The 27,326-nt window shown below is 50.6% G+C and overlaps 1 protein-coding gene across 6 annotated transcripts in view; it reads left to right on the top strand.

The window, feature by feature from the left end:
• Nucleotides 1-27,326, top strand: part of CPNE2 (copine 2) — a 55,360-nt gene that overhangs the window by 4,608 nt on the left and 23,426 nt on the right. For 4 of the 6 annotated variants that reach the window (XM_082366971.1, XM_082366974.1, XM_082366970.1 and 1 more), the window contains exons 2-6: nt 19,455-19,669; nt 21,809-21,988; nt 23,826-23,900; nt 25,786-25,857; nt 26,965-27,048. In XM_082366971.1, the coding sequence (XP_082223097.1) occupies nt 19,490-19,669; nt 21,809-21,988; nt 23,826-23,900; nt 25,786-25,857; nt 26,965-27,048 (591 nt within the window). In that variant the 5' untranslated portion in view covers nt 19,455-19,489. The remainder of the gene's footprint in view (nt 1-19,454; nt 19,670-21,808; nt 21,989-23,825; nt 23,901-25,785; nt 25,858-26,964; nt 27,049-27,326) is intronic. The other 2 variants (XM_082366972.1, XM_082366973.1) reach the window with 2 other exon arrangements.

Genomic DNA, 27,326 nt, shown 5'->3' with positions numbered 1-27,326 from the left:
TTATTACAGAATATTGAGTTCCCTGTGCTATACAGTAGGTCCTTGTTGATTATCTGTTTTATATATAGTACTGTATATATAACCATAAGTTTGGTAACCCTAAGTTTGATTTCAAAGTCTGTTTCTGTTTTGTAAATAAGTGAGTCTGTTTCTGTTTTGTAAATAAGTTCATTTGTATCATTTTTTTATATTCCACATATAAGTGGTATCATATAGTACTTGTCTTTCTCTGTTTGACTTACTTCATTTAGTATGATAATCTCTAGGTCCATCCATGTTGCTGCAAATGGCATTATTTCATTCTTTTTTATGGCTCAGTAATATTCCATTGTATATATGTACCACATCTTCTTAATCCATTCCTCTGTTGATGGACATTTAGGTTGCTTCCATGTCTTGGCTGTTGTAAATAGTGCTGCAATTAACACTGGGGTGCATGTATCTTTTCAAAGTATGGTTTTCTCTGGTTATATGCCCAGGAGTGGGATTGCTGGATCATATGGGCTCTAGAGCGCAAGCTCAGTAGTTGTGGCACATGGGCGGCTTAGTTGCTTCGTGGCATGTGGGATCTCCCTGGACCAGGGCTTGAACCCCTGTCCCCTGCATTGGCAGAAGGATTCTAAACCACTGCGCCACCAGGGAAGCCCAGCACCACTTATTGAAGAGACTGTCTTTTCCCCATTATGTATTCTTGCCTCCTTTGTTGTAGATTAATTGACCATAGCTGCATGGGTTTATTTCTGGGCTTTCCATCCTGTTCCATTGATCTATAAGTCTGTCTTTGTGCCAGTAACATACTGTTGTTTTTTTTTTAATATTTATTTATTTATTTGGCTGTGCCAGGTCTTAGTTGTGTCACACGGGATCTTTTAGTTGTGGCATGTGGGATCTTTAGTTGCAGCATGCGGGATCTTTTTAGATGTGGCATGAGGGATCTTTTAGTTGTGGCATGTGAACTCTTAGTTGCAGCATGTGGGATCTAGTTCCCTGACCAGGGATCGAACCCAGGCCCCCTGCACTGGGAGCATGGAGTCTTAGCCACTGGACCACCGAGGAAGTCCCAGTAATATACTGTTTTGCTTACTGTAGCTTTATGGTATAGTCTGAGGTCAGGGAGCCTGGTTGCTCCAGCGCCATTTTTCTTAAGATTGCTTTGGCTATTCAGGGTCTTTCGTGTTTCCATAGAAAATTTAAGATTTTTTGTTTTAGATCTGCAAAAAATGCCATTGGTAATTTGATAGGGATTATATTGAATCTGTAGATTACCTTGGGCAGTATAGTCATTTTGATAATATTGATTCTTCCAATCCAAGAACATGGTATATCTTTCCATCTGTTTGTGTCATCTTTGATTTTTTTCATCAGCATCTTATGGTTTTTGGAGTACAGGTCTTTTGCCTCCTTAGGTAGGTTTATTACTAGGTATTTTATTCTTTGATGCCATGGTAAATGGGATTGTTTCCTTAATTTCTCTTTCTGATCTTTCATTGTTAGCGTATAGAAATGCAGCAGATTTCTGTGTATTAATTTTGTATCCTGCAACTTTACTGAATTCATTGATGAGCTCTAGTAGTTTTCTGGTAGCTTCTTTAGGATTTTCTATGTATAGTATCATGTCATCTGCAAACAGTGACAGTTTTACTTCTTCTTTTCCAATTTGGATTCCTTTTCTTTCTTTTTCTTCTCTGATTACCATGGCTAGGACTTCCAAAACTATGTTCAGTAAAAGTGGCGAGAGTGGAATCCTTGTCCTGTTCCTGATCTTAGAGGAAAGGCTTTTAGCTTTTCATCATTGAGTATGATGTTAGCTGTGAGTTTGTCATATATGGCCTTTATTATGTTGAAGTATGTTCTCTCTATGCCCACTTTCTGGAGAGTTTTTATTTTTTATCATAAATGGGTGTTGAATTTTGTCAAAAGCTTTTTCTGCATCTATTGAGATGATCATATGATTTTTATTCTTCAGTTTGTTAATGTGGTGTATCACACTGATCAATTTGCAGATATTGAAAAATCCTTGCATCCCTGAGATAAATCCCACTTGATCATGGTGTATGGTCCTTTTAATGTATTGTTGGATTTGGTTTGCTAGTATTTTGTTGAGGATTTTTGTGTCTATCTTCATCAGTGATATTGGCCTGTAATTTTCTTTTTTTGTGGTATCTTTGTCTGATTTTGGTATTAGGGTTGTAGCAGCCTCATAGAATGAGTTTGGGAGTGTTCCTTCCTCTGCAATTTTTTGAAATAGTTTCAGAAGGATAGGTGTTAACTCTTCGCTAAATGTTTGATAGAATTTGCCTGTGAAGCCATCTGGCCCTGGACATGTATGTTGGGAGTTTTTAAATCATAGTTTCAATTTAAGTACCTGTGATTGGTCTGTTCATATTTTCTATTTCTTCCTGGTTCAGTTTTGGGAAATTGTACCTTTCTAAGAATTTGTCCATTTCTTCTAGGCTGTCCATTTTATTGGCATATAGTTGCTTGTAGTAGTCTCTTACGATCCTTTGTATTTCTTTGGCATCAGTTGTAACTTCTCCTTTTTCATTTCGAATTTTATTGATTTGAGCCCTCTCCCTTTTTCTTCTTAATGAGTCTGGCTAAAGGTTTTTCAATTTTGTTTATCTTTTCAAAGAACCAGCTTTTAGTTTCACTGATCTTTTCTATTGTTTTCTTCATCTCTATTTCATTTATTTCTGCTGTGATCTTTGTGATTTCTTTCCTTCTGCTAACTTTGGGTTTTGCTTGTTCTTCTTTCTCTAGTTGCTTTAGGTATAAGTTTAGGTTGGTTATTTGGGATTTTTCTTGTTTCCTGAGGTAAGATTGTATTGCTATAAAATTCCCTCTTAGAACTGCTTTTGCTGAGTCCCACAGGTTTTGTATCATTGTGTTTTTGTTTTCATTTGTCTCTAGCTATTTTTGTATTTCCTCTTTGATTTCTTCAGTGATCCATTGATTGTTTAGTAGCATATTGTTTAGCCTCCACGTGTCTGTGTTTTTTACAGATTTTTTCTTATAATTGATTTAAAAAAAAAATAAATTTATTTATTTATTTATTTAATTTTTGGCTGCGTTGGGTCTTTGTTGCTGAGCGGGGGCTACTCTTTGTTGTCATGCACGGGCTTCTTACTGCGGTGGCTTCTCTTGTTGCGGAGCATGGGCTCTAGGTGTGCGGGCTTCAGTGGTTGTGGCATGCGGGCTCAGTAGTTGTGGCTCATGGGCTCTAGAGTGCAGGCTCAGTAGTTGTGGCGCATGGGCTTAGTTGCTCCATGGCATGTGGGATCTTCCCGGCCCAGGGCTCGAACCCGTGTCCCCTGCATTGGCAGGCGGATTCTTAACCACTGAGCCACCAGGGAAGCCCCTGGGATTGTTTTTGTAGGTCTTTTTTCTTCCCTTCCTCTTTTGTTCTCTTGTGATTTGATGACTATCTTTAGTGTTGTGTTTGGATTTCTTTTTCTTTTTTGTATGTATATCTGCTGTAGATTTTTGGTTTGTGGTTACCATGAGGTATTTGTTTGTTTTTGTTTTTTTTTTTACCATGAGGTTTTGATATAGCTGTCTGTATATATACAAGATTATTTTAAGTTGCTGGTCTCTTAATTTAAAATGCATTTCCAGTATCCTGCATTTGTATTCTCCTCTTCTCATGATTGCTGGTTTTGATATCATATTTGTGTGTGGATGATTTCCTACCTTTACTATATGTTTACCTTTACCAGTGAGCTTTCCCATTCATAATTTTCTTGTTGCTAGTTGTGGGCTTTTCTTTTCTGCCTAGAATTGTTGTAAAGCTGGTTTGGTGGTGCTGAATTCTCTTAGCTTTTGCTTGTCTATAAAGCTTTTGATTTCTCCATCAAATCTGAATGAGAGACTTGTTGGGTAGAGCCTTGCTTGGTTGTAGGTTTTTCCCTTTCGTCACTTTAAATATATCATGCCACTCTGTTCTGGCCTACAGAGAAAAATCAGCCGATAACCTTATGGGTATTCCCTTGTATGTTATTTGTTGCTTTTCCCTTGTTGCTTTTAATATTTTCTCTTTGTCTTTCATTTTTGTCAGTTTGATTAATGTGTGTCTCAGCATGTTCCTCCTTGGGTTTATCCTGTATGGTACTCTCTGCACATCCCAGACTTGGGTGACTGTTTCCTTTCCCATGTGAGGGACGTTTTCAGCTATTACCTCTTCAAATATTTTCTCAAGCTGTTTCTCTCTCTCTTCTCCTTCTGGGACCCCTATAATGCGAATGTTGGTGCTTTTAATGTTGTCTCAGAGGTCTCTTAAACTGTCCTCATTTCTTTTCATCCTTTTTTTTTATTCTGTTCCACAGAAGTGATTTCCACCATTCTGTCTTCCAGCTCACTTATCCATTCTTCTGCCTTATTTATTCTGCTATTGATTCCTGCTAGTGTTGTTGTTGTTTTTTAATCTATTTATTTATTTTTGGCTGCGTTGGGTCTTCATTGCTGCATGCGGGCTTTCTTTAGTTGCAGTGAGTGGGGGCTACTCTTTGTTGTGGTGCGTGGGCTTCTCATTGTGGTGGCTTCTCTTGTTGCGGAGCATGGGCTCTAGGGCGCAGGCTCAGTAGCTGTGGCACACAGGCTTAGTTGCTCCGTGGCATGTGGGATCTTCCCGGACCAGGCCTCGAACCCGTGTCCCCTGCATTGGCAGGCGGATTCTTAACCACTGTGCCACCAGGGAAGCCCCCTGCTAGTGTATTTTTAATTTCAGTTATTGTATTGTTCATCCCTGTTTGTTTGTTCTTTAAATTTTCTAGCTCTTTGTTAAACATTTCTTATATCTTCTTGGTCTGTGCCTCCATTATTTTTCCACTATCTTGGATATCTTCACTGTCATTACTCTGAATTCTTTTTCAGGTAGATTACCTATCTCCACTTCACAGAGTTGTTCTTCTGGGCTTCTATCTTGTTCCTTCATCTGGAACATATTCCTCTGCCATCTCATTTTGTCTAACTTTCTGTGTTTGCAGTCCCACAGGCTGCAGGATTATAGTTCCTCTTGCTTCTGGTGTCTGCCCCCATCTCGTTGTGGCTTCTTCTTTGTCTTTGGAAGTAGAATATCTTTTGATAGGTTCCGGTCCCTTTTTGTCAGTGGTTGTTCAGCAGCTGGTTGTGATTTTGGTGTTTTATGAGAGGAGATGAGCTCAGGTCCTTATGCTCCACCATCTTGCCGGCAGGCTCCTCAGCACATGGTTTTTGAACAGCTTCTCTATGGACTGTGCCAAAGCTGGGGTACAACTGCAGAGCTCTGAATGGAGTTGGGGGGATAGAGTGAGGCAAGCAAATGACAAAGAGACAGGAAAACTTAAGATGGTGGAAAATGCCATAAAAAGAATGAAGCAGGGTGAAGTGATTGAGATTGGCGGGGTTGGGTGGGGGACATCAGGGAGACTTCTGGAGGAGGAAGTGTGACATTTAAGCTGAGATGTTAATCTATGGCATGACATTCATGGCTGTATCCCAGCTTACCTAGTTCCCAGCAGGAACTAGGATACTTCCTGGATATGCTCCATGGATATTTTTGAATGAATGAAGGAGGGAGGAGTGCCCAAAGCAGAGGAAGGAACACATACAAAGGCCCTGAGGTGGGAACATGCTCAGTGTATTCCAAGAGCCCTTTCTCTCCACCACGCAGCTCTCTGTCTCCTTTGGTGGCTCTTGTGTCTCGTCAGGAGCTAGGGGCATCTGGCCTGCCTTCTGTGCTCTGGCTGTACCTGCCCCATGACGCAGGAGAGTGCATGCTCAGCTCCCAGCAGATGATGCTATCCAACCTCTCCCTCCTTTGGGCCCCCAACAATCTTTCCGAGTCTAAGTCACATCCCTGTGGCTCCCCTGAGGGCTGTGCTGGGCAAGAGCACAGTGGACCCCATCTCATTTCAAACCCTGGTTTGCCACTGACTAGCTAAGTGACCTTGGGCAGTGTGTTAGTTTCCAAGGGCTGCTGTGAAGCCACCACAAACTGGGTGGCTTCAAGCTACAGAAATGTATTCTCTCACAGTTCTGGAGGCTAGAAGTCCACATTCAAGGTGTTGGCAGGGCCATGCTCCCTCTAAAGCTTCTAGGGGAGGGTGCCTTGTTGCCTCGTCCAGCTCCTGGTAGCTGCAGGTATCCCTTGCCTTGTGGTGACGTCACTCCAGTCTCTGCCTTCTTCCCATGGCTGCCTTCCCTCTGTGTCTTAACATTGTCCTCCCTTAAGGACCTCAGTCATGTGGGAATAAGGGCCCACCGTACTCCAGCATGTCCTCATCTTAACTCTTTACATCTGCAGCTACCCTCTTTCCAAATAAGATCACATGCTGATCTTAGGGGTTAGGATTTCAACACCTCTTCTGGGGGGACACAGTTCAACCTCTAATAGGCAGGTTACATAACCTCTTTGTGCCTCAGTTCTCTGTTCTATGAAATGGGGTGGTAATAATAGGGCTCATCTGCTGGGGTTGCGGGATGGCCTACACAGAATGGTGGGACCCTCCGGACAGGGCCAGGCACACAGGAAGCACTCAGTCAATGCTGTTATTTCCATCTTCTCAGTGAAGGTTTCCTGGGAGCTGGGACCAGGGCTGAGGAGCAGATGGCAATGTCCTTGGCCGGGAGGACTTGCTGAGGAGGGCCTGGGGCTGGGCTGTGGGCCTCTTGCCTGGGATGCGGAGGCTCAGAGAGGCCCCTCCCCGCTGTCTGGAGGAGAAGGGGCAGGCGGGCGCCTCTTCAGTGTGGCGGGGTGAAAGCCATTAACAGAAGGTGGGGAGCTCAGTCTGCAGAGGGATGTGAACAGAGGGTGCCCAGCCACTGTAGGCGCCCACGAGGGGATTCGGGTACTGAGTAAGCCCAGGTGACCTTTCAGGCCCAATCAGCTTGGAGTTCCTGGGCAGGAGCTTGGGGCTAGAATCCCAGAGCAGCCCAGCAAAGACTGAGGGACATATGTAGACTCCCCACAGCCAGAAGGGGCCTGAACCCTGACAGGCAGGGAAACTGAGGCAGAGAGAGGCAGGGACTTGTGGGGAGTTCACAGAGAGAGTTGGGAGCCCCTGTCTCCTAGTCTCCCCATGGTAGGCCCCTGGGTGGGTGTGGATGCCATGGGGTAGGGCCCCAGCGCTGGGTCCCAGTCCCTGAGGCTGCCCCACAGTCCCCTTCACACGAAGCTACTTTGGAATGACTTCGGCTGGTGGTCATTGTCACCATGCCCTCCTCCCTCCGTTAGCTCGGTCCCCCCTCTCTGAGCCTGGCCAGATTCACCCCGAGGTCCCCGAAGTACTTCCTGCATCCCAGAGTCCATCCACGCCCGTCCCATGTAGCACTTGCTGGGAGGCGAGAGGGCAGGGCGTCGCCAGCCCCACTTTGCAGATGAAGGAGCTGAGACCTAGAGGGAAGGGGTAGCAGAAGCGGGCAGAACCCAGTGCCTGGACTCCTTGGGCGGTAGTGTGGAGGCTGGACCAGCCCCTGGGGCAACAGGCTGGCGATACCCCGGGATCAAGCCCTTCAGAACAAGGCTCAGCTGAACCAGGGTCCTGGGGATCCGGAGGAGGCCCCCTTCCCCGGAGTCCAGAGCTTAGTGATTTGGTGGTGGCTACAGAGAATAGCCTCCCTCTGGGTGTGGTCTGGCCACAGCTGGGGCCTCAGGGGAGCTGGGGGGGGCGTCAGGGCTGACCCCTGCTGCAGCCTCCTCCCCATGCTGTCTGTACCTATATTTATCCCCATGTTGGCCTGGCTGCCTGTTGGGAGTGCAGCGTCTTCAGAGCTCAGCAGCTTTAGCTAAGGTAGGGAAGTGATTTGTGTCAAGATGCTGCCCGCCCCCCACCTTGACGGGAGAACCGGTCTGCTCTCTGAGGGGCTGTGCACCACCCGGCAGGAGCCAGTGCAGCAGTGGGTGTGCAGGGAGGGCCCCAGGGAGTATGAGCCGCTTGGGGATGGACCCCCCCCCCCACTTCAGAGAACCAGGGCTGTGGGACATTGGGGTGGTAGGGCTGCAGCTAGAAGGTGGTACCAGATAAACTGTAAAGCCTTTCAGCTCAGAGGTTCAGAGAACTCCTGATTTCCGAAATCCTAGAATTCCCAAACCCTGGGATTCTGTGAATCTGTGAATCTGTAGGCTTCTGCAATTCCAAGATGCCACGGATCCTCTTCCCTTCACCTTCACTCTTCCTTCAACTTTCAGCAAACGTTTGTCGAGCTCCCGTTCTATGCCTCTCTGTGCTGGAAACAACAGAGATGAAAATAAGGTCTGGTCCCATCTTTAAGCTCAAGTGAGGGTGACATTTTCTAAGCCAGTGGTTGCAATATGGTAACAATGTAAGTGCTTCCCTCTCCAGGGCCAGGGGCTCAGGGGGCACTTTGTAGAGCAGTCCCCAAGTTGTGTGTTTTTTTTTTAAACGTTTTCTTGAAGTATAATATACAAAATAGAGCAGACTTCCTGCTCAATGACTGTTCACAAACCAAAAACATCCGTGTTAGCAGCCCCTAGACTGAGAAACAAACGTGACCCTCACTGAAGCCCCCTGGTAGCCCCGTCCGGTTACTCACACACTCCCCCACTATCTTGCAATGCCCCCTCCAGCAGCGTAGACTTGTTTTGCCTGGGTTTAACTTCATGTAATGAGATTATACAGGATGACATGCTCCCTTGCGTCTGGCTTCCTGCATTCAATATGTTCATAAGACCTATTCATATTGTTGCTCTCCTTGTGCTTCCTTCATGCTCGTGGCAGTGTAGTCCACTGTGTGCACGTTCACCATTTATTTATCCCTTTTCCAGATGATAGGCATTTAGGGGACTCCAGGCCTGGGGCTGTTACAAATAATAGTGCTGCTCTGAAAGTTCTCCGGTGTGTCTTTTGGTGAACATATTGCATGTTTCTGCTGGGCGTTGCTGGGTCATCATAAGGGATGCATTGAGTTAGCTTTGTAGTCATTGCCAAACATTTCTCCAAACCGGTTGTACCAGTCCACACTCCTGTTGGTGACATGTGAGAGTTCCAGTTGCTCCACATCCTTGTCAACACTTGGTATTGCCAGCTTTTAAAATTTTATCCTGGGGGTGGGGGCAGGAGGGCATAGTGGCGTTGGTTTCATTTGGTTTTGCTGAGCTGAGTTTGAAGAATGACAGAGCTAAGTGAAGAAGAGGGAAGGGCATTCCAGGCAGATGGAACAGCATGTACAAAATTACGGAGGCATGAAAAAGTACTGTTGGAACTCTGTAGTAAACAGCATAGCTAGAGCCAGAAATGTGTTGAGGCAGTGGGGGGGCGGCGGCTATCAGGGTGTTTGGACATTGTCCTGAGAACAGTAGGGAGTCCCGGAGAGGATTTTCTCATTTGAGCGAGTACCTACAGTGTGTCAGGCATTTTGTAATTTACATTTGATGGATAAGAAAACTAAACTGAGACTCAGAAAGACCACATGACTTGTCCTGAGTCATATTAGCAGAGGCTCTGGAATGCAAATCCTTCCAAGCCTCAGTTTGCTCTTCTGGAGAATGGGAGCGGTGATAACACCTCGCTCAAGGATGTTGTGAAGCTATAGAAGTTAAAGTCCGTAACACACTGGGCACAGGGCCTGGGGCAGGCGTTATTATTACTCTCATTTTATATCATGTCTCCATCACCACAGCCATACCACCCCCTCTCTTCCCTGCCAGCTGACAGGGTGGGAGTGGGCTCTCCTAGCTCCCACAGTTAGGAAGGGCTGGCAGAGAACTCTAGCCTCAGCACCCTATTTTCCTGCCCCACGGCAGGTCTTCTAGGACCTGAAGGTTGCTACGATGGTTAATCTTTTTTTTTTAAAACTGTAGTACTTGTAGGCGTGTGAAACCAGGAATGGGGAAACTGGAAACCATGGCTTTTTTTTTTTTTTTTTTTAATTTATTTATTTTTGGCTGTGTTGGGTCTTCGTTTCTGTGCAAGGGCTTTCTCTAGTTGTGGCAAGCAGGGGCCACTCTTCATCATGGTGCGCGGGCCTCTCACTATCATGGCCTCTCTTGTTGGGAGCACAGGATCCAGACGCGCAGGCTCAGTAGTTGTGGCTCACGGGCCTAGTTGCTCCGTGGCATGTGGGATCTTCCCAGACCGGGGCTCGAACCCGCATCCCCTGCATTGGCAGGCAGATTCTCAACCACTGCGCCACCAGGGAAGCCCCGATGGTTAATCTTATGTATCACCTTGGCTAGGCTATCACGACCAGTTGTTCAGTTAAACACTAGTCTGATGTTGCTGTGTAGGTATTTTTTAGATGTGATTAACATTTAAATCAGTGGACTTTTATTAAAGCAGATTATCCTCCATTACATGGGTGGGCCACATCTAATCTATCAAAGGCCTTAAAAGCAAAGACTAAGGTTTCTCCCAGAAGAAGGAATTCAGCCCCAAGACTGCAACATAGAAACCTTGCCTAGTTTCCAACCTGCTTGTCTTGCCCTGTGGATTTCGGACTGAAGAGTGCAATATCAACTCTAACCTGAATTTCCAGCCTTCAGTTTTGCCCCACAGATTTCAGACTTGTCTGCCCCAACAAGCTCATGAGTCAGTTCCTTAAAAGAAATCTCTCTCTATATATGTAGATATCCTATTGGTTCTGTTTTCTCTGGAGAACCCTAATACAGTTGCCATTTGTCTTCCTGGATCTTTCTCATCTGGGAGATGGGGTGAAGGAGGCAACTTAGATCTGGATGTATTCAAGGCACGTTCTGACCCTGTAAGTTCAGTAAATGCAGCCATCAGGGCCAGTGGGGACCAGGCATCTGGTTAGCCAAGGGTTCCAGTTACCAGAGTGTCACCATCTAGACCAGAGGCTGCAAACTCAGACATCTGCGGAGACCTCGCGGGAACTCAGCGTGTGAAGTTGGCAGGGCTTGTATGGGGACCAAGTATGACATCTGCCTAATTAGGCCAAGAGCGGGCTAAACCAGAGCCATCCCTGGGGTATGGTCAGCCACTGGTGGGCCGTGTAGCAGCCTCCTGCCTAGGAGCTTGGTGTTCAAAGTGTGGTCTGAGATGGGCCGCCTCAGCAACGCCTGGAAGCTTGTTAGAATTGCAGACTCTCAGGTCCTTCCCAAGACCTGCTGCATCAGAATCTGCCCCACCTACCCACCCCTCTGGGATTTGTGTGTTACGAGGAGGGCTTGTTAAAACACAAAGGCCATTCTGGGGACTCTGAGCAGGTCTGTTTGGGGCCCAGGAACCTGCCTTTCTAACAAGCTCCCAGGAGATGCTGAGGAGGCCCATCCGGGAACCACCCTTGGAGCGGAGAGAGCCTGAGGCCACCCCAGGATCCTCTGTTGTCACCGATTAGGCCCCACTGAGCAGGATTTGCTGCATGATGAAGACCCAGGAGCCCTCAGCCCGGGAGAGTAGCACCTTGAAGGGCGTGTGGGTGTGGGGTCTGAGTCTGTTATTCCCTCCCTGGCCCCCTATCTACCACCTTGGTGTCCCTTGGCATCTCTGAGCTGTGTCTTCCAGCTGAGAAAGGGAGCCTAGAACCATATGCTCAACGAGTTTTCACTCCTGGTCCCCTGTACGTACACCATAAACTTCACACACCTCTCCCCCTGCCCCCAGCCATCAAGAATCATTAATAGCACAAGCTGCATAGTGTCATTCTAAATGCTTTACCTCATTTAATCCTCGACATCAATACCTGATGAAAGCACTTTTATTGTTCCTGTTTTTATAGAAGGGGAACAAAGACCAGAGAGGTTAAGTAACTTGCCTGAGATCACACAGCAGGTAAATGACAACCAGGGATTCAAACCCAGCAGTCTGAGTCCAGAGTCAGTGCTCTTACCCTCAGCACAGTACCGACCAGAGGACCGCACCCCTGTCCTCGTAACTGCTGCCAGCAAGACTGGAGCGTTACTTGTTGCAGTTGGCACTGAAAACAGAATTTCATTTCTCAGATATCAGGTTGAGCATGCTTTTTCAGAGGGCACACGATGCCCCCCAGTTCTGACAGGCCATCCCGCTGTTGCACTTGCCCCTGCAGTGAGGGGCACCTCGGCCCTGCCCTGCCCCTCCCATCCCCCTCTTCCCCATCTGGGTCTCCAGGTCTCCACCTCAGCTGCTGCCTCCCCTGCCCCCTACCGGCTGTCTCCCTGCACCTGCCTCTCTTGGTGTCTCCTGTCACTGCCCGTCTCTGAACTGGGGCCCCTGCAGGCCACCTCGGCGTCTCTTCCCCACAGTGGGTGGGGTGCACAGCCCGGCTCCTGGGTCCTGAGCTGCTGGGGCCAGTGATGGGCGGGGAAGTTGGAGTAGGGCAGCCCTAGCTCTTAGCCTCAGCACCATTCTTCCCTGGCTTAGAAGCACCACTGCCCCCTTCTTGGGCCTTGGTTTCCACCTCTGTGAAATGGGACATGAACCCCTCTAGTGCTGGCCTCTTGGAGCAGCTATGATGGTCCCGGGACTGAGAAGGGGCTTTGTGTTCTCTCAAGTGCTGTGTGTAGCGGGGAGGTGGTTGTGATTCCTCTGGGGCTGCAGATTAAAGAGCCTGCCTGAGGGGCTCCCTTCCTCATTCATTTGCCACCGTGTAGGTGCTGCTCTAGGTGTTGGGGAAACGGTGATCCCTCCTTTGTGGAACTTACATTCCAGACAGTGCACAAGGCAAATAGACAAATTAGTAAAAATGGTTGTAGATTGCATTGATCTGTGAAGGAACCAGTGTGGGGCTGAGATTGCATTAGCTTGGGTGACCAAGGAAGGCTTCTGAGGAGGTGACATGAAGCTGACAACTAAGACCTGTCATGTGATGGGACTTCCCTGGTGGTTCAGTGGTTGAGAATCCGCCTTCCAGTGCAGGGGACATGGGTTCGATCCCTGGTCAGGGAGCTAAGATCCCACATGACGTGGGGAAACTAAGCCCGCGTGCCGCAACTTGAGAGAAGCCCGCGTGCTGTGACGAAAGATCCTGCATGCTGCAACTAAGACCCGACGCAGCCAAATAAATCAATTAAAAAAAAAAAAAAAAAAAGACCTGCCATGTGAAGAAAAGCATTTCTGGCAGGGGAAAGAGCAAGTGCAAAGGCCCTGAGGCAGGAGAGAGGTTAGCATATTTGCAGAGCAGAAGGAGGCCAGTGCAGCTGGGGCACAGGGAGCGAGGGAGAGTGTGGCATAAGGTGGGTTCAGGTCAGGCCCTGTTGGCCTGGGGAGGATCTGGATTGTGTGACAAGGAAGGGCAGCCACTGGGAGATTTTCAGGAAGAGCTGTGGTAGCATCTGATTTGCATGTTTAAAGACTCCCTCTGGCTCGGGCGGGCGTGGAAAAGAGAGTCTGGGGGCTGGGGTTGCTCAGGGAGACCTGACATGGGCCAGGGAAGTGGAAGCGGGGAGATGGGGACGATGCTGGACGCATCTTGGCGGTGAAACCGACAGCAGTAGCAGGATATGGGGGATGAAGGAAAGAGAGAGGTCAAGGAGGATGGGTTCCTAGGCTTCTGGCTAAAACTGGAATGTTCTAGACCTGTGACTCAGCACTAGAATCTCCAAATCCTGTTCTTCTGCCTAAAGGGTAAGATGTCCACCTGCCCATCCAAAGGGGGCAGCCAATGTTGCCATGTGGGAATAAGGGCCCGAGATGGCCAAGTCTTCTAATTTTTCATTAGAAACTTGAAATCTAGGCATTTCAGTAAAACCTCCCAATATGCAGGCAAATGATTAAAAAATTTTTAAACACTTGCAAGTCAATGCTAGAAAGCCAAACAAAACCTGTCTGGAGGCTAGATTTGCTCCACAGACTGTTGTTTTGTGATCTCTGACACCACACCATGTAATGCATTATATAGTAATGCATTAATAATTGGCTGACATTCTTAACAGCTGAATCACACGGCCAGGACAACTGAGGTTGTGCCTATCCGAAATGCCCAGATCCTTTATATGCAAACAGCTGTCAAGCCAGGCACGCCCTACACTGGACTCAGAACTGAACACAGGCTTACAGTTATCTCTATCAAATTGCATCTTGTCATTTGTCAGAAACATTTGTCCCTGGATTGGCTCCACTCTTCCTCCAAATTCTACTGAATTTGCACTCCCTTCCAGCTTTGTATCACACACAGTTTTAATAAGCCCATCCAAAGCCGTCTACAAAGCTAATGTCAACCTGTGTGTATAGTTCAGTAGAGTTCAATGGATTTCAACGGGTAGGTTAGACTTGTCTCCTGCTAGACGTCTACAGCTGTTCAGCTATAACTTCAACCTACCTTCTGGGTTCATCCACCTCATATTTACCCGTCTTCCTCCTTGAAGCCACCATACATCGCATATAGGCCTAATCCACTAGTTTTGTGGTGACAGGAATGCCACCTCCTTACACCTGTATATGGAGTACTTTATGGTTTTTATAGCATGTTCCCATAATTTCCTGACTTGATCTTTATCACCCATCACAACCTTTAAAAATCCTATCAACCTCACACTAAGACATTGATCTACAAATCTGCCAGTGGTCTATTTGTTTGTTTATAATCCACTAATAATCTATCTGGTGATTTCCAGATTAAATAGAGCAAGGGCAACTATTGATAATTTAGCTTCTTACCTTCCCACTTCACCATCTCACCAAAAAAGAGTTCCCCAAACCACCACCATTCCAGCAATAACCTATAGGGACAGAAACAATATTTAAGAGGAAGAATGTTCTAACCATGAGAGTTGACAGAAAGTGGAATGCATCACCTTGTGAAGAAATGACATTTTGATGCTAGAACTTTTCAAATAGGAGCTAGGGTTTTGCAGAAGGGATTCCAACATGGATAGGGAGTTGGGCAGAGTGATCTTTCATTCATGTATTTCTGTCCACGTGAGGAAACTGCTCCGTGCTCAGCTCTTGGCTGAGCTCTTGGAAGTGTCTTACCAGTTCTTGCAGTGATAACCTCTGAAGGTTAAAAACATACACTTGGCAAGTGTGACAGTTTTTATGCTTTGTACATTTTTAAATTCCCTTTAAAAAGCAGTTTTCAGCAAATGTTTTTAAAATGCCAACCTTTTCTCCATTGTTCAAAATTGGGAAGAATCCATACAATGGAATATTATTCAGCCATAAAAAAAGAAATGAAGCACCGATACAAGGTAGGACGTGGATGAATCTTGAAAACATTAGGGTAACTGAAAGAAGCCAGTCACAAAAGACCACATATTATATGATTCCATTGATATGAAAGTCCAGAATAGGTAAATGTAGAGACAGAAAGTAGATTAGTGGTTATTTAGGGGTGGGGTGGGGTGATAGCTAAAGGATACAGGATTTCCTATTGAGTTGATGAAAATGTTCTAAAATTGACTGTGGTGATGGTTGCACATATCTGTGAATGTACTAAAATCCGTTGAATTGTACATTTTAAATGGGTGAATTGTAGGGTATATGAATTGTATCTTGATAAACCTGTTTTAAAAAAAAAATAAAGGGTAAGATGTCTTAGGAGCCCGGGCCAGCGGACCCTGTGGGAGCTGAAGCCTCAGTCTTGTTCATTGTTGAAGCCCGAGAGTGCTCAAGGAATGTTTGCTGAATGAATGAATGGGAATTCCCAAGCCCCTGCCTGCTCTTGGCCTCAGTTAACCCATCTGTAAAAGGGACTGCTAGGGTTTTTGTTGTTGTTTTTTTTTTAATCTTTTTTAAAATTATTATTTATTTATTTATCCTTAGCTGTGCTGGGTCTTCGTTTCTGTGCGAGGGCTTTCTCTAGTTTGCGGCAAGCAGGGGCCACTCTTCATCGCGGTGTGCGGGCCTCTCACTATCGCGGCCTCTCTTGTTGCGGAGCACAGGCTCCAGACGCACAGGCTCAGTAGTTGTGGCTCAGGGGCCTAGTTGCTCCACGGCATGTGGCATCATCCCAGACCAGGGCTCGAACCCGTGTCCCCTGCATTGGCAGGCGGATTCTCAACCACTGCGCCACCAGGGAAGCCCGGGACTGCTAGTTTTGTATCCCCGCCTTCCAATTCCTTCCCCGGGGCTCTGGTCACCCCAGAAGGCCTGTGTCCATCCAGGCCAGGAGTCAGGACCATCCACGAGCAGGCCCCAGCTCCCCAGGCCCCCTCTCCAGCCTGAAACCTCAAATTACCTGTGCGGCGGTGCTGCACCAGGGAGCATTTCCATCTTGCCCAGATGCGCATGGCAGGCCCAACCCTCCCGTAGTGACACCTTGCCTGCCTGCCCTCCTGCTGGAGTAGGAGGGGAGGGGGCCCGGCCCAGCCTAAGCCATGGTTTCTTTTTCCATTGCGTCAGGCCTCAGGGTCTGGCCTGCCTGCCTGCTGCTGGCTGGCACAGAGGGGCCCACTCTGACCCCCGCCTGCCCCAACTCCAGACATCATGTGCTCCCCGTTTCGGGGATCCAGAAGCTTCCAAGCAGAGGGTGAGTTGGGGATGGGGGACCTGCCCCTAGCTGGGGGAGGAGTGCCCCTTCCCCGCCCACTCATCACTCACTCTCTCTGGGGCCTGCGAGCTGATCCAGGTGGGGCCACAGTGGGCTCTGAGGAGCCCTGACAGCCCAACCGTCCCCTGGACCTGGCCCTCCTGGCCACACCCTCAGCCAGGCTGGAGCCAGTGAGGGGTAGGAGGACAGTGCAGTAACCTAGGCGACGGATGATGGTAGCTCAGACCAGGGGGAGGGCGGGGGAGAAGTGGCCCCAGAGTGTTCATATAAGCGCTTGCCTTTGCATCTGTTAGTCTGCGGGCGTGTGCGTGCGTGTGTATCAGTGTGACGTGCACAAGGAAATGTGTGAACCTGGGTGTGTGTACCTGATATCCCTCAGGTACAGGATGAAAACAGAGGTCTCTGACTTGGCAGCAGGGGGCATGTTGGCCCACATGGCATCTAGCATGTCATGAAGGGGGCCTGTGAGGTGGAGAGGAGGTGGGTGAGCTGGAATCCACCCCATTAGTGATAATGGGAGAGACAGGGGTGCGGACAGGGTAACCCCAGAGGAACTGGTGACCTTGGGGGCTCCGGGGTCTTCTTAGCCTCAGGCTCCCTTTGGCCTGGCTGACTCCCCAGATGCCCCCACCTGGTTCTAGGTCCCCACCATGCCCAGCAGTCCCCTGGCCCTGGCCAGAAGGCCGTACGTTGGCCTGGGAGTCTGGAAAATTGGTTCACAGCCTGCCTCTGTTTCCTGACTGTGTGACATTGTACAGGTGACTTCTGCTCTGAGCCTCAGTTTCCTTATCTGCAAAATGGGGGTGATTTGTGCCCCCCCCACCCCAGGTAGTTGTAAGCATAATCAGGTGTTCTCTCAGCCTCTGTGTGGACGAGTCCAGCCCCCAAACACTTACCCACGAGGGCCAGGTTCCAACTCCTTGACTAATATCTTATCCCCTGACTGTCGAGTGGGTAACTGGCCCTGCACTGCCCCAGAGGAGGGAGGTGAGAGGAGGCCATTCCTTCTGAGAGCACGAACCCACCTGACCACGCTGACCAGCACTGACTACAAGCTGAGCACGTCACCCGCGAGATGTCTCTAATCCTTATTCACTCTGGCGGGGCAGGTCCTAAAATCGCCTCACCCTCCAGACGGGGACACTGAGGCTCGTTCATTCACTCTAGAGTGTTTGCTGAGTGTCTGCCAAGTCGCGAGAACTGTGCCAGAGCTGGGATCCTGCGGTAAGAAGACTACCCAGCTCCAGCCCTCTAGGACCTCATGTTCCAGTCTGGCTGAGAGCGTGCGGAGGGCAGCCAGGTCCTGCGGCTGCAGGCTCCCGGAGGGAGCTGGGACTTTATTCAGAGAGTGATGGAAGTCTTGGAGGGTTTTAAGCAGAGAGGTGACATGGTCCAATTTGTGTTTTTAAAAGCTCACTCCAGCCCCTGTGGGGACAAGGGGAGGTTAGACTAAGGAGAGGCAGCAGGGAGGCTGGCGAGGAGGTGGCTCTCATCCACGCGGGAAGGACCGAGCCACGGTGGCAGCGCTGGGCCCGCTTCCTGAGCGCCAGCCTCTCGCTGGGCACGCGAAGCGCCGGTCTGCAGGAGGCCTGCGCGAGCGTGGTCCCCTCTTCCGCTCCAGACACAGCGCCCTGGGCATACATACCTGGCAGGGAGAGGATCTGGACAGTGACAAAGCCCGTGCTCAGCCTGCTCCCTCCCACCGTCTGTCCCTAGAACAGAACCTCATCACAGTCACACGAGCCCAGAGCATCAGCACAGCACTGCAGTCTGCCTGCAGTGTTTATTCCTGTCGTGTGAAAACTAGTTTCCATCGGAGGGGCTGGAGAGCTGCGTGTGTGCCGCAGGGTGGCCATGCCAAGTCAGGGAGGGATGAGCGAATCCGTGACCCGGCGAGGGGAACGGGGAATAGGGATGTCCAAAATGGACATCTTGCCTGGTGGCTGATGCTGGAAGGCGGGCCTGGGTGAACTTCAGATGTGCCAGTGGAAATAAGATCTGACCACACCTTGTAGTACTGTGTCATGATGTGTCGTGAGCACATGAGGAAACTGAGGCACAGAGAGCTGAGGATAAGGACCAACTCAGGCAAGATCTGAGCGATATGGAGCGTTTGTCCGTTCGTTGATTTATACACTTACCTTTTTTTTTATCCAACAAATATAAACTGAGTGCCTCCTATGGACTGGTCACTGTGCTTAGGCTGGTGATACAGGATGAACAAGACAGATAATGAACAAAGTCAAGTTTTGGATAAGTGACCAGAAGGTAGCTTCCTAGTGGCCAAAGCAGTGAGGGAAACCTGAGCAATTACAAGCCCCATTGTAGCTGCAAGATGCCGATATGTCAATTGCTCAGGAGAAGCCCAGGTTTTCCTGGCAAAATGAATGGGATGCCTGTGTCCACTGTGATTTGTTGCTGATCCGACAGGGGCAGCTTGGACCTGTGTGTATCTCACAGGTAAAGATGGACCAAAGCAGAGAATGACTTCAAAGACAAACTAAACACACCTACAAGAGACTCCTTTTTCACACATTTCCTGCATTCTTTTTTTTTTTTTTAATTTAATTTAATTTTATTTGTTTATTATTTTTGGCTGCGTTGGGTCTTCGTTGCTATACGCAGGCTTTCTCTACTTGCGGTAAGCAGGGTCTGCTCTTCTTTGGGGTGTGTGGGCTTCTCATTGCGGTGGCTTCTCTTGTGGAGCACGGGCTCTAGGCGCGCGGGCTTCAGTAGTTGCGGTGCGTGGGCTCAGTAGTTGTGGCTCACGGGCTCTAGAGCGCAGGCTCAGCAGTTGTGGCACACAGGCTTAGTTGCTCCATGGCATGTGGGATCTTCGTGGACCAGGGCTTGAACCTGTGTTCCCTGCATTGGCAGGCAGATTCTTAACCACTGCGCCACCAGTGAAGTCCCTTCCTGCATTCTTTCTCCAAGCTTTTGCCCATGTCATCCCCACTTCCACCCCGCCCCACACACACTCCTTTTCTTCCATCTTTACCCACATCTTGAGGGTCAGGTGGTGACGCCTCCCCAGGGTGGAGTGGCGTAGCAGATGGCTGTCCCCTCTCTGACCCCCAATGCTGTCCCCTCAGACTGCGAGGAGCTGCTGCCGCCGTTGCCGACCCCCATGGCCTACATGCCAGGTGGAGGTGCCCCAGCACCGGGGGTGGCCCCCGTGGGCTCCCAGTACTGCGTGTGCAAGGTGGAGCTGTCAGTGAGTGGCCAGAACCTGCTGGACCGGGACGTCACCTCTAAGTCCGACCCCTTCTGTGTCCTCTTCACAGAGAATGATGGCAGGTGGAGCGAGGTGAGGCCCCTCTGTGTGCAGCTGCAATGGGTGGAGGGAGGGTGGCTCGGTCGCTGGGGAGGGGCTCTCACTCGATCCCAGGGACCTGGGGTCAGGCCCTTAGAAGTACTTGCAGTGTGGGCCGAGGGTTACTTAGAAGATTGTTATTCTGAAAATCAAATTTTATTTAAAATGTTTATAACAGTACTTAAAATAATTATATTTGTGTTTATTATAATTCATAGATTTATATTTATATAATTTTATATTTAGTGTTTTACAGTATTTTAAGTTACTATGATATATAGTTAAAACCTTAGAGTTTTGCAAAATGCTTGCTTTCATTTTTAAAATAACTTTGCCCTCTTATTCCTAAATGAGCACAGTCAGTGAGGAGCAAAGAGAGAAATAGGGAACTCAGGCTTTGGTCCCAGAGCTGGACCAAGACCCAGCTCTGTCACTCCCTGCTGTGTGGCCTTGGGCAGGTGGCTATCCCTCTCTGAGCCTGTCTCCTCATCTGTGAAATGAGGATTTTTTTCCCTCCTAACCTTGGAGAGTCCCAGAGCTGGGGATGTTGATGGTGCTACAGCCAAGGACTTCTGAGCTGGAAGACTTTGGCCTGAGGGCTGGGGAAAGATGCAGCTTAAGGAAGGATATTGAGAAATCCAAACTGTTAAGACTTTCAACGTTTAAAAATGGCTTTGTTTCCTATTCCGAAAGGGGTCTATATTCATTGCAGTAAATTTAGAAAATCCAGGTAGACCTAGAGAAGAAAATCAAAATGGTTGGGAACTCGCCTGTCAGGGAGAACCAACTGTTAATGGTTTGGTATCCAGCCTTCCAGATAGTTTTACATGCATATAAATTTTCCAAAATATGTTTCTATTTTTCATAGTTTTTTAATGAGGCCTCGGTGGGCGTCCCACAGAACATACTGTGGTTTACAAAGAGTTTCCACAGATGTTGGCTCCTTCTTATGATGCCAAGGAAATGGGCTGGGATTGTTGACCCATTTTACAGAGGAGAACTGGGGCCCAGAGCGGGGAGGGACTTACCTGTCTCACCCAGCACGTTGGTGGTACAGCCAGAAGTGGGAGGTGGGGCATGAGGTCAGCCGAGGATTGCTGGGGGAAGCCCCAGGCCTGAGGCCAGCATGTCCAGAGTCCCCTCTGACAGGTCTCCGGAACTCCCCCTACCCCCGCCCCGCCCCTCGGGGAGTGATGTCCTCCCCCACTGCACCCACCCCCACTCATGGCATGCCCCCCACCCTCCGTGACAATCTCTCTCCCACCCAGGCCAGACACCCTGGCTAAAAATAGCCCAGGGCCAAGACCTCTTCCGTCCCTGCTGCTCTCTGGCCCTTGGAAATGGGATGGGTGGGAGGAAAAATCAACACAGCCCAGGCTCCAAAATAGACTGTCACCCAGACTCCGCGGTTTGGGGCCTCAGTGCAGAGAGGCCGGGAGGCGGGGTTCCTGTCCCAGCCCCACCAGAGACACACGGTGCAAGGCCCTGTCCTTCCCCAGGCCTCGGTCTCCACAGTAGGTGGGGGGTGGGGGCCGCTCGGTTCCTGGTTTTGACATTCCAGGGTTTGAGGAAGGTACAAACACCTGCCTCTGGGAAGATGGGGAGCCCCTGACCTCACCTCCCCCTAAGTACCCCTCCTTCTCTCTGTTTCTTCTCTCAGCTTCCATGTAAAATGTGGTTTGAAAAAAGGGTTCTCCCCAGATAAAAAGGATGAAAGCCACAGATGTCAAATCCTTTCATTTTACAGAAGGGAAAACTGAGGTCCAGATGGGAAAAGGGATTACCTCTGTCACTTAACCTAGGCAGGGACAGGGTCCGACCTCTTACCTTGGAACCTGGGTATGGAGTCAGGACCAGTGTGTTAAAAGTGTGAATGGTAGAGTCAGGACTGGGTTCAAATCTTGGCCCTGCCCTCTAGCTGTTCAACCTTGGGTGAGTCACTTAACCTCTCTGTGCTTCAGTGTCCTTATCTGTGAGCTGGGAGTAATGATTGTTTCAGCCACCCGGGTAACTGGCCATGAGTGCCTGGCACAGAATTGGGTGTTCAGCAAGTAAGCACCATGATTCCCTGTAGCCCAAGAAGGGTTGAACCAGCTACCTGACTCTGACACCTGTTTCCCTGCCCCCTGCCAGTATGACAGGACAGAAACTGCAGTCAACAACCTCAACCCCGCTTTCTCCAAGAAGTTCGTCCTTGACTACCACTTTGAGGAGGTGCAGAAGCTCAAGTTTGCCCTGTTCGACCAGGACAAGTCCAGCACGCAGCTCGAGGAGCACGATTTCCTGGGCCAGTTCTCCTGCAGCCTGGGCACGGTGAGCCGGGCTCCTCCAGGAGGGTGGGGTCAGTGCAGTGCCGCCATAAGTCACCTGGCTCCCAAGGATGGGGCAGCCCCCTGGAGAGTCTGCTGCTGCCTGCTTTCCCTGGTCCCATTTTCCCGCCTGGCTCCCAAGGTGGCATCACAAATGCAGACAGCCTTGGGGGCCAGCAGGCACAGAAAGGGGGAAGTAGGCAGGTGGGGCTGGGGCCAGGCTGAAGTGTTCCCCTCGGAAGACACTGAACACAGTGCCACACAGGAGTGGGGCGCCCTGTGGCCAGAGCTTCTCAGTGGTAGAAGTAAGCAAGTGTGGTCTTGACTTCCTGGGATGGGAGCATCTGACCAGCAACCAAGACACCCATGATAGTCCCACTTGATGGCTGGCTCACTGTGTGACCTTGGGCATCTTCCTTTCCCTCTCTGGGCCACATTTCCCCCTCCAGCTCACTCCTTGCTGAGCTTATGGAGGTTGCAGGGCTAAGAGCTCCTGATACAAGTTCCGATCACTGTTAATGGCTGTGTGCCCTAGGGCAAGCCCCACACCCTTCTGAGCCTCACTTGCCCCATATTTTACTTGGGGATAGCGATGACCTCTCTGCCCAGTCTGTAGGGATGGTGGGTGAATAAAGTGGAAAATGCTTCGAGAGGTTCTAGTGGAGACTGAAATGCCCTGGGCCTTCCAGGAGATGATGTTCAATGAAAAAAGCAAGGGCCCAGCAGTTACGTAAGAAGTGGGGTGTGTCTCTCAGGGTCCCCGCCATGTGTCTACACCCTCAAAGGGTAACGGAGGAGAGAGCTTTAGGACCAGTGGGCAGGGGCAGGAACCGACAAGGGGTGAGGAAACCTTTACAGGGCTGACACCTGCCAGAAGCCCGGCCACCCCTAGCCTGGAGGGAGGGGCGGGGCAGGAAGTGGTGTTGCCAGGTCCTGGGGAGAGCTGTGGCCACCACGGGGAGGCCTCTGGACTAGAGCCAGGCCGATGATGAGCAACAAAGCTTCCGCCAAGGCTCAGCCCAGCCCTTCTCCCCTCCTGCTCTCCTGGCTCCTGCTGGCACCCCCGTTGGCTGAACCCCGAGAAGCTGTAAGACAGGGGAGCCAGGTGATGCAGTCCACAGTGGCATAGAGAAGGTGGAGAAGGGCAGAGAGTGGACCTAGGGAGAAAAACTAGCACAGGGAGACTAGGAACATGCTCACATTGGCACAAAGAAACACTGGCCTTTTCCCCAAGAAACAGAACCGTGGTGGCACATGGAGGGTGTGGGAATGGGGTGTACAGAGACGGGTGGGAGGGAGACTTTACAATGTGTTCCACTTGTCCTTTCTATATTGTATTGATCCTTGAACACTGTGTGAATGTATTCACTATTCAAAGCAATGAAAATACATAGGAGGAGTCAGGGTTTGATCCTCTCCATCAGGGATCACACCCTGAGGGAGGGTGGGGGTCTCTGGATGACTCTGGGGGAGGCAGTTACGCGGGGAGGCAGTTAGCCGCAGTTACGCGGCTAACCTCTCTTCAGCAGTCTCCAGAATGTGAGCCTTACAAGAGCCTTTTCCTGGGGACATCCTGTCAGCAGAATCCGACTGCTGGGATTCTATCCCAGCTGTGGGACCTCAGGCAAGTGTCTTAACCTCTCTGGGCCTCAGTCTCCTCAGCTGCCCGGTGGGGTTAGCAGTGGTTGCTGTCTGCCTCCCACGGCGGGGATCACGCAGGGGGAGGTTTAGCCAGCGCCTGGCATGGAGCATCGCGCTGTGAGCAGTGCCTGTTGAGGATTTTTCCTCCCTGGGTCTCCTCCCCAGCCCTCAGAGTGAGCGCCTCTCCTCTCTCCCTCCAGATCGTCTCCAGCAAGAAGATCACTCAGCCTCTGCTGCTGATGAATGACAAGCCTGCGGGGAAGGGCTTGATTACGGTACCAGCCCCCCTCCCCGCTCTCTGCAGGCCCCCCACACACTGCCCACTGCCCTCCCCCATCAATGGGCCACTTCACTGGCAGATAATCACCAGCTTTGTTTGGAGTAAAAAAGCCCAACTTACAACTTAGCAACAGGTCTCTTAGCAACGGGCTCCTGGCTCCACATATGATGCGTTGGGGCTGCCAAACTGGGGAGTGGGGGGCACTGCCAGGGGTCCCCACGGTGGCTCCCCAGGCAGGGGCGCTACCACTCCTCCCTGGAGGCCTCCAGAGCCCTCCCTGCATTCACTCCCGGCACTGGCCCCTTGGGCGTCTTTCAGGCGTTTCAGGAGCGCCTTGCCCATCGGAACTCTGCTTGTGGCTGCAATGCGCAATGATTCCTCTGATGCGCAGTGATCCCTGCGAAGCACAGTGATTCTTGCGATGCGCAGGCCCTTTGAGCGGCTGAGCTCTTCAGTCATTAGACCCCGGGAAGGCAGGGAAACCTGGTTTTACAGATGAGGGAACTGAAACCCAGAGAGGAAGTGCCCTTGTGCGGTTCAGCTAGTGAGGTTCGCTCCGGGATTGTCCCTCTTCAGAGCCTGTGTGACGCCAGGGGTTCTGCAGGGAGGAGGGCTGTACCTGTGTGTGTTCACACGGCATTACTCCCCCGCCCTGGAGCCTTCCTGGCTCCCCACTGCCTGTGGAGCCGTGCATTCCAGGCCGGGAGGGACCCAGCAGTCTCAGCTATTTTTTACCCCGTTCATGTCCATGGCCTGGGTTCAAGGCAAACTGAATTCTTAGCATACCCTGCACTTACTCCAGGCCCTCATCCACTGTTCCTGCCACCTGGAATGTCCCCTCCCAGCCTCCCCCACCTCTTGGGGTTCAAAACCTCCCCATCTAAATGCCTCCACAAGCCAGCTGCCCTCCACATGGAAGCCAGCCCAGAAGGACCCCACCCAGCGGGTATGCCATCCTCCAGCATTTCCAGCAGTTCGCCTCCAGACCTGGGTTCCGTCCTCTTGTGAAATGGGGGCAGTAATAGGGCCTACCCTATGGGGTTGTTGAGCAAGTCTCAGCTGGAGGGGAGGAAGGGGAGAAGGGGCCTCTAGCCTGGCCTCCGTCTGTGGTTCTCAGGGTCAAATAGCTCGTTAGGTGTCCCAGAGGTGTGGGAGCAGAGGAAGTCCTAGCCGAGGGAGGACCCAGCCCACTTGGGTTGCTGTTGGCCAGAGGGCCTTCCCTGCCACTCTGGGGAGGGGGCGGGGGAGAGGCCAGAGAGGGCAGATGGCAGCCTCGAGGTCACCCAGGTGGTGCATCACTGGCTGGCCTGGGGCAGAGGGCCATGGCTGATGGGGAGGGCATGGAGGATAGATGAGTGGTGTGAGCTGACGAGACAGCAGAGGTAGCTCGGGTGGTCCCTTCCCTGCCCTGGGCCTCAGTTTCCCTGGCTGCACAGTGAAGTTGTTAGAATTTCCGACGCCTTGGTGTTTCGAGGTGGTTGTGTGTGCTCCCTGGATCTGCAGTGGGGACATGAGAGGGTCTGTCAGGCTGCTCGCTGGCCCAGAACGTCTCCCTAGGGCTCAAGACCACCCTCCATGTTTGGTCCCTGCTTCATCTCCCCCCCACCATCTCATGGCCCATCTCTTGAGCCACACTGGGGTCACTTTCTGATTCCTCATATCCAGAAGAGTTATTACCCCCATCTTCCAGAAGATGGAAACTGAGGTTTGAGGAAGACGAGAGACTTGTCCCAGGTCACCTGGCACTACTCTTCCCCACCACTCCCCTCCCAGCCCTGGAGAATTGACTCCTGGGGCAACCTATGTCCACCCTGCCTGAACGGAGGCCAGAGGGAGTCTCAGGACAGACCCCGACCCCCGACGTTCCTCTGGCCTTACAGATTGCTGCCCAGGAGCTTTCAGACAACCGGGTCATCACGCTGAGCCTGGTGGGCAGGAAGCTGGATAAGAAGGTGAGGCAGGCAGGGGAGGGGGCTCTCCATCAAGGAGCAGCAGCCCTCCCCCAGCCCTGGGGTTGTGTGGCCTGGGACTTCTGGCCACCACCTTCACTGCCCCTCCAGGGACAAGTCCACAGCACACGGCCCTACTGCCACCCCAAATTAGAACTGCTTCACCACTGAGGTAGTGAGTTTCCTATCACTTAGACATATTCAAGACATGGCTGGAAACCCACTCGTTGGGGCTCCCCATCCCACGTAGTGTAAATGCTAGGGTCCTTACAGTAACCTACAGGACCCCAGCTGATGTGTCCTCAGCTCCCCCCGCTGACTCCCTGACCTCACCCCTTCCACATTCCCTACTTTCATTCTGTTTTAGCCAAATCAGCCTTTTCATTGTCCTAGGATTAAACCAGGCACCGTCCTGCCTCAGGACCTTTGCAGTTGCTGTCTTTTCTGCCTGGGATGTTCTTTACCCTGAATATTCTCATGACAGGCCCCTCCCTCACCTCCATGTCACCTCCTAGTGAGGCCTTCCCTGAAATTGCAGTGGTCCCTGATTTCCCGCCCGCTCCTCCTTTATTTGTCTCCTTAATACTAATTGCTGCCTCATGTATATTACTTACTCATTTATTTTATGTCTCCCCCTCTTGAATATAGCCTCTTTAGAGTCCATGTTTTCTTAAATAAATGGAGTTTTAAAGGACTCTTCTGCTAGGATAGTTTTAGTTTTTCAGAATCCCACTAAAATAAATTAAAATCCCATCCTGCTGGGTGCCTCCCTCTGCCCTGGGAACAATCTCCCTCTTGACGTCCTGCCCCACTGAAGATGCTGGAATTGTAACTTCTACAGGCTCCAGGTCTTAGGGTCTCTGAGCCCAAGCTCTGGTAACCCCAGGATGGGGCGGTTTCTCCTGGGGCTGCTGCTTGGTCCCACGGGGCTGCAACTGCCCTGGGCGTCTGCTGAGCCCTGCAGAGGCTGAGGGGAGAGGGGCCAGGCTGGCTCTGCCCACAGCCCTCACTCCTGACGCCAGGTGTGGGAGGCAGCGGGGCCACACCCCCACCCCATCTGAATCCGGTGCAGTTATGCCTTCCTCACCCACATCCTCCCGCTTCCTCCAGGACCTCTTTGGGAAGTCAGACCCATTTCTCGAGTTTTATAAACCAGGAGGTGATGGCAAGTGGATGCTGGTCCACAGGACTGAGGTGGGTGTGTGGGGCTCCAGGGGTCTCTGAGCCAGTGGGTCTGTAGTCCGTCCGGCCACACCCGACAGCTCAGGACGGGGCTAGGCAGTCACAGTTCTGCGGTACACAGGAAAACTCAAGCTGGCCGCTAAAGGACTTGTTCCCTCCCCATCACAGGGATGCTCGCTTCCATCCCCAGAGGCATGGCTGTGGGTCTCTCCACCTTGCCACTCCCTGTCCCATTGGGCTGGCCCAACCCCAGAGCTGTACTGGCCCTGGGCCTGAGTTCACCCTTGCCC

The sequence above is a fragment of the Balaenoptera borealis genome (genome assembly GCF_965194805.1).
Source record: "Balaenoptera borealis genome assembly, chromosome: 19".
Lineage (NCBI taxonomy): Eukaryota > Metazoa > Chordata > Mammalia > Artiodactyla > Balaenopteridae > Balaenoptera > Balaenoptera borealis.
Note: the sequence above shows the minus strand (reverse complement) of the source record. Positions and strands in the feature narration are given on the sequence as shown.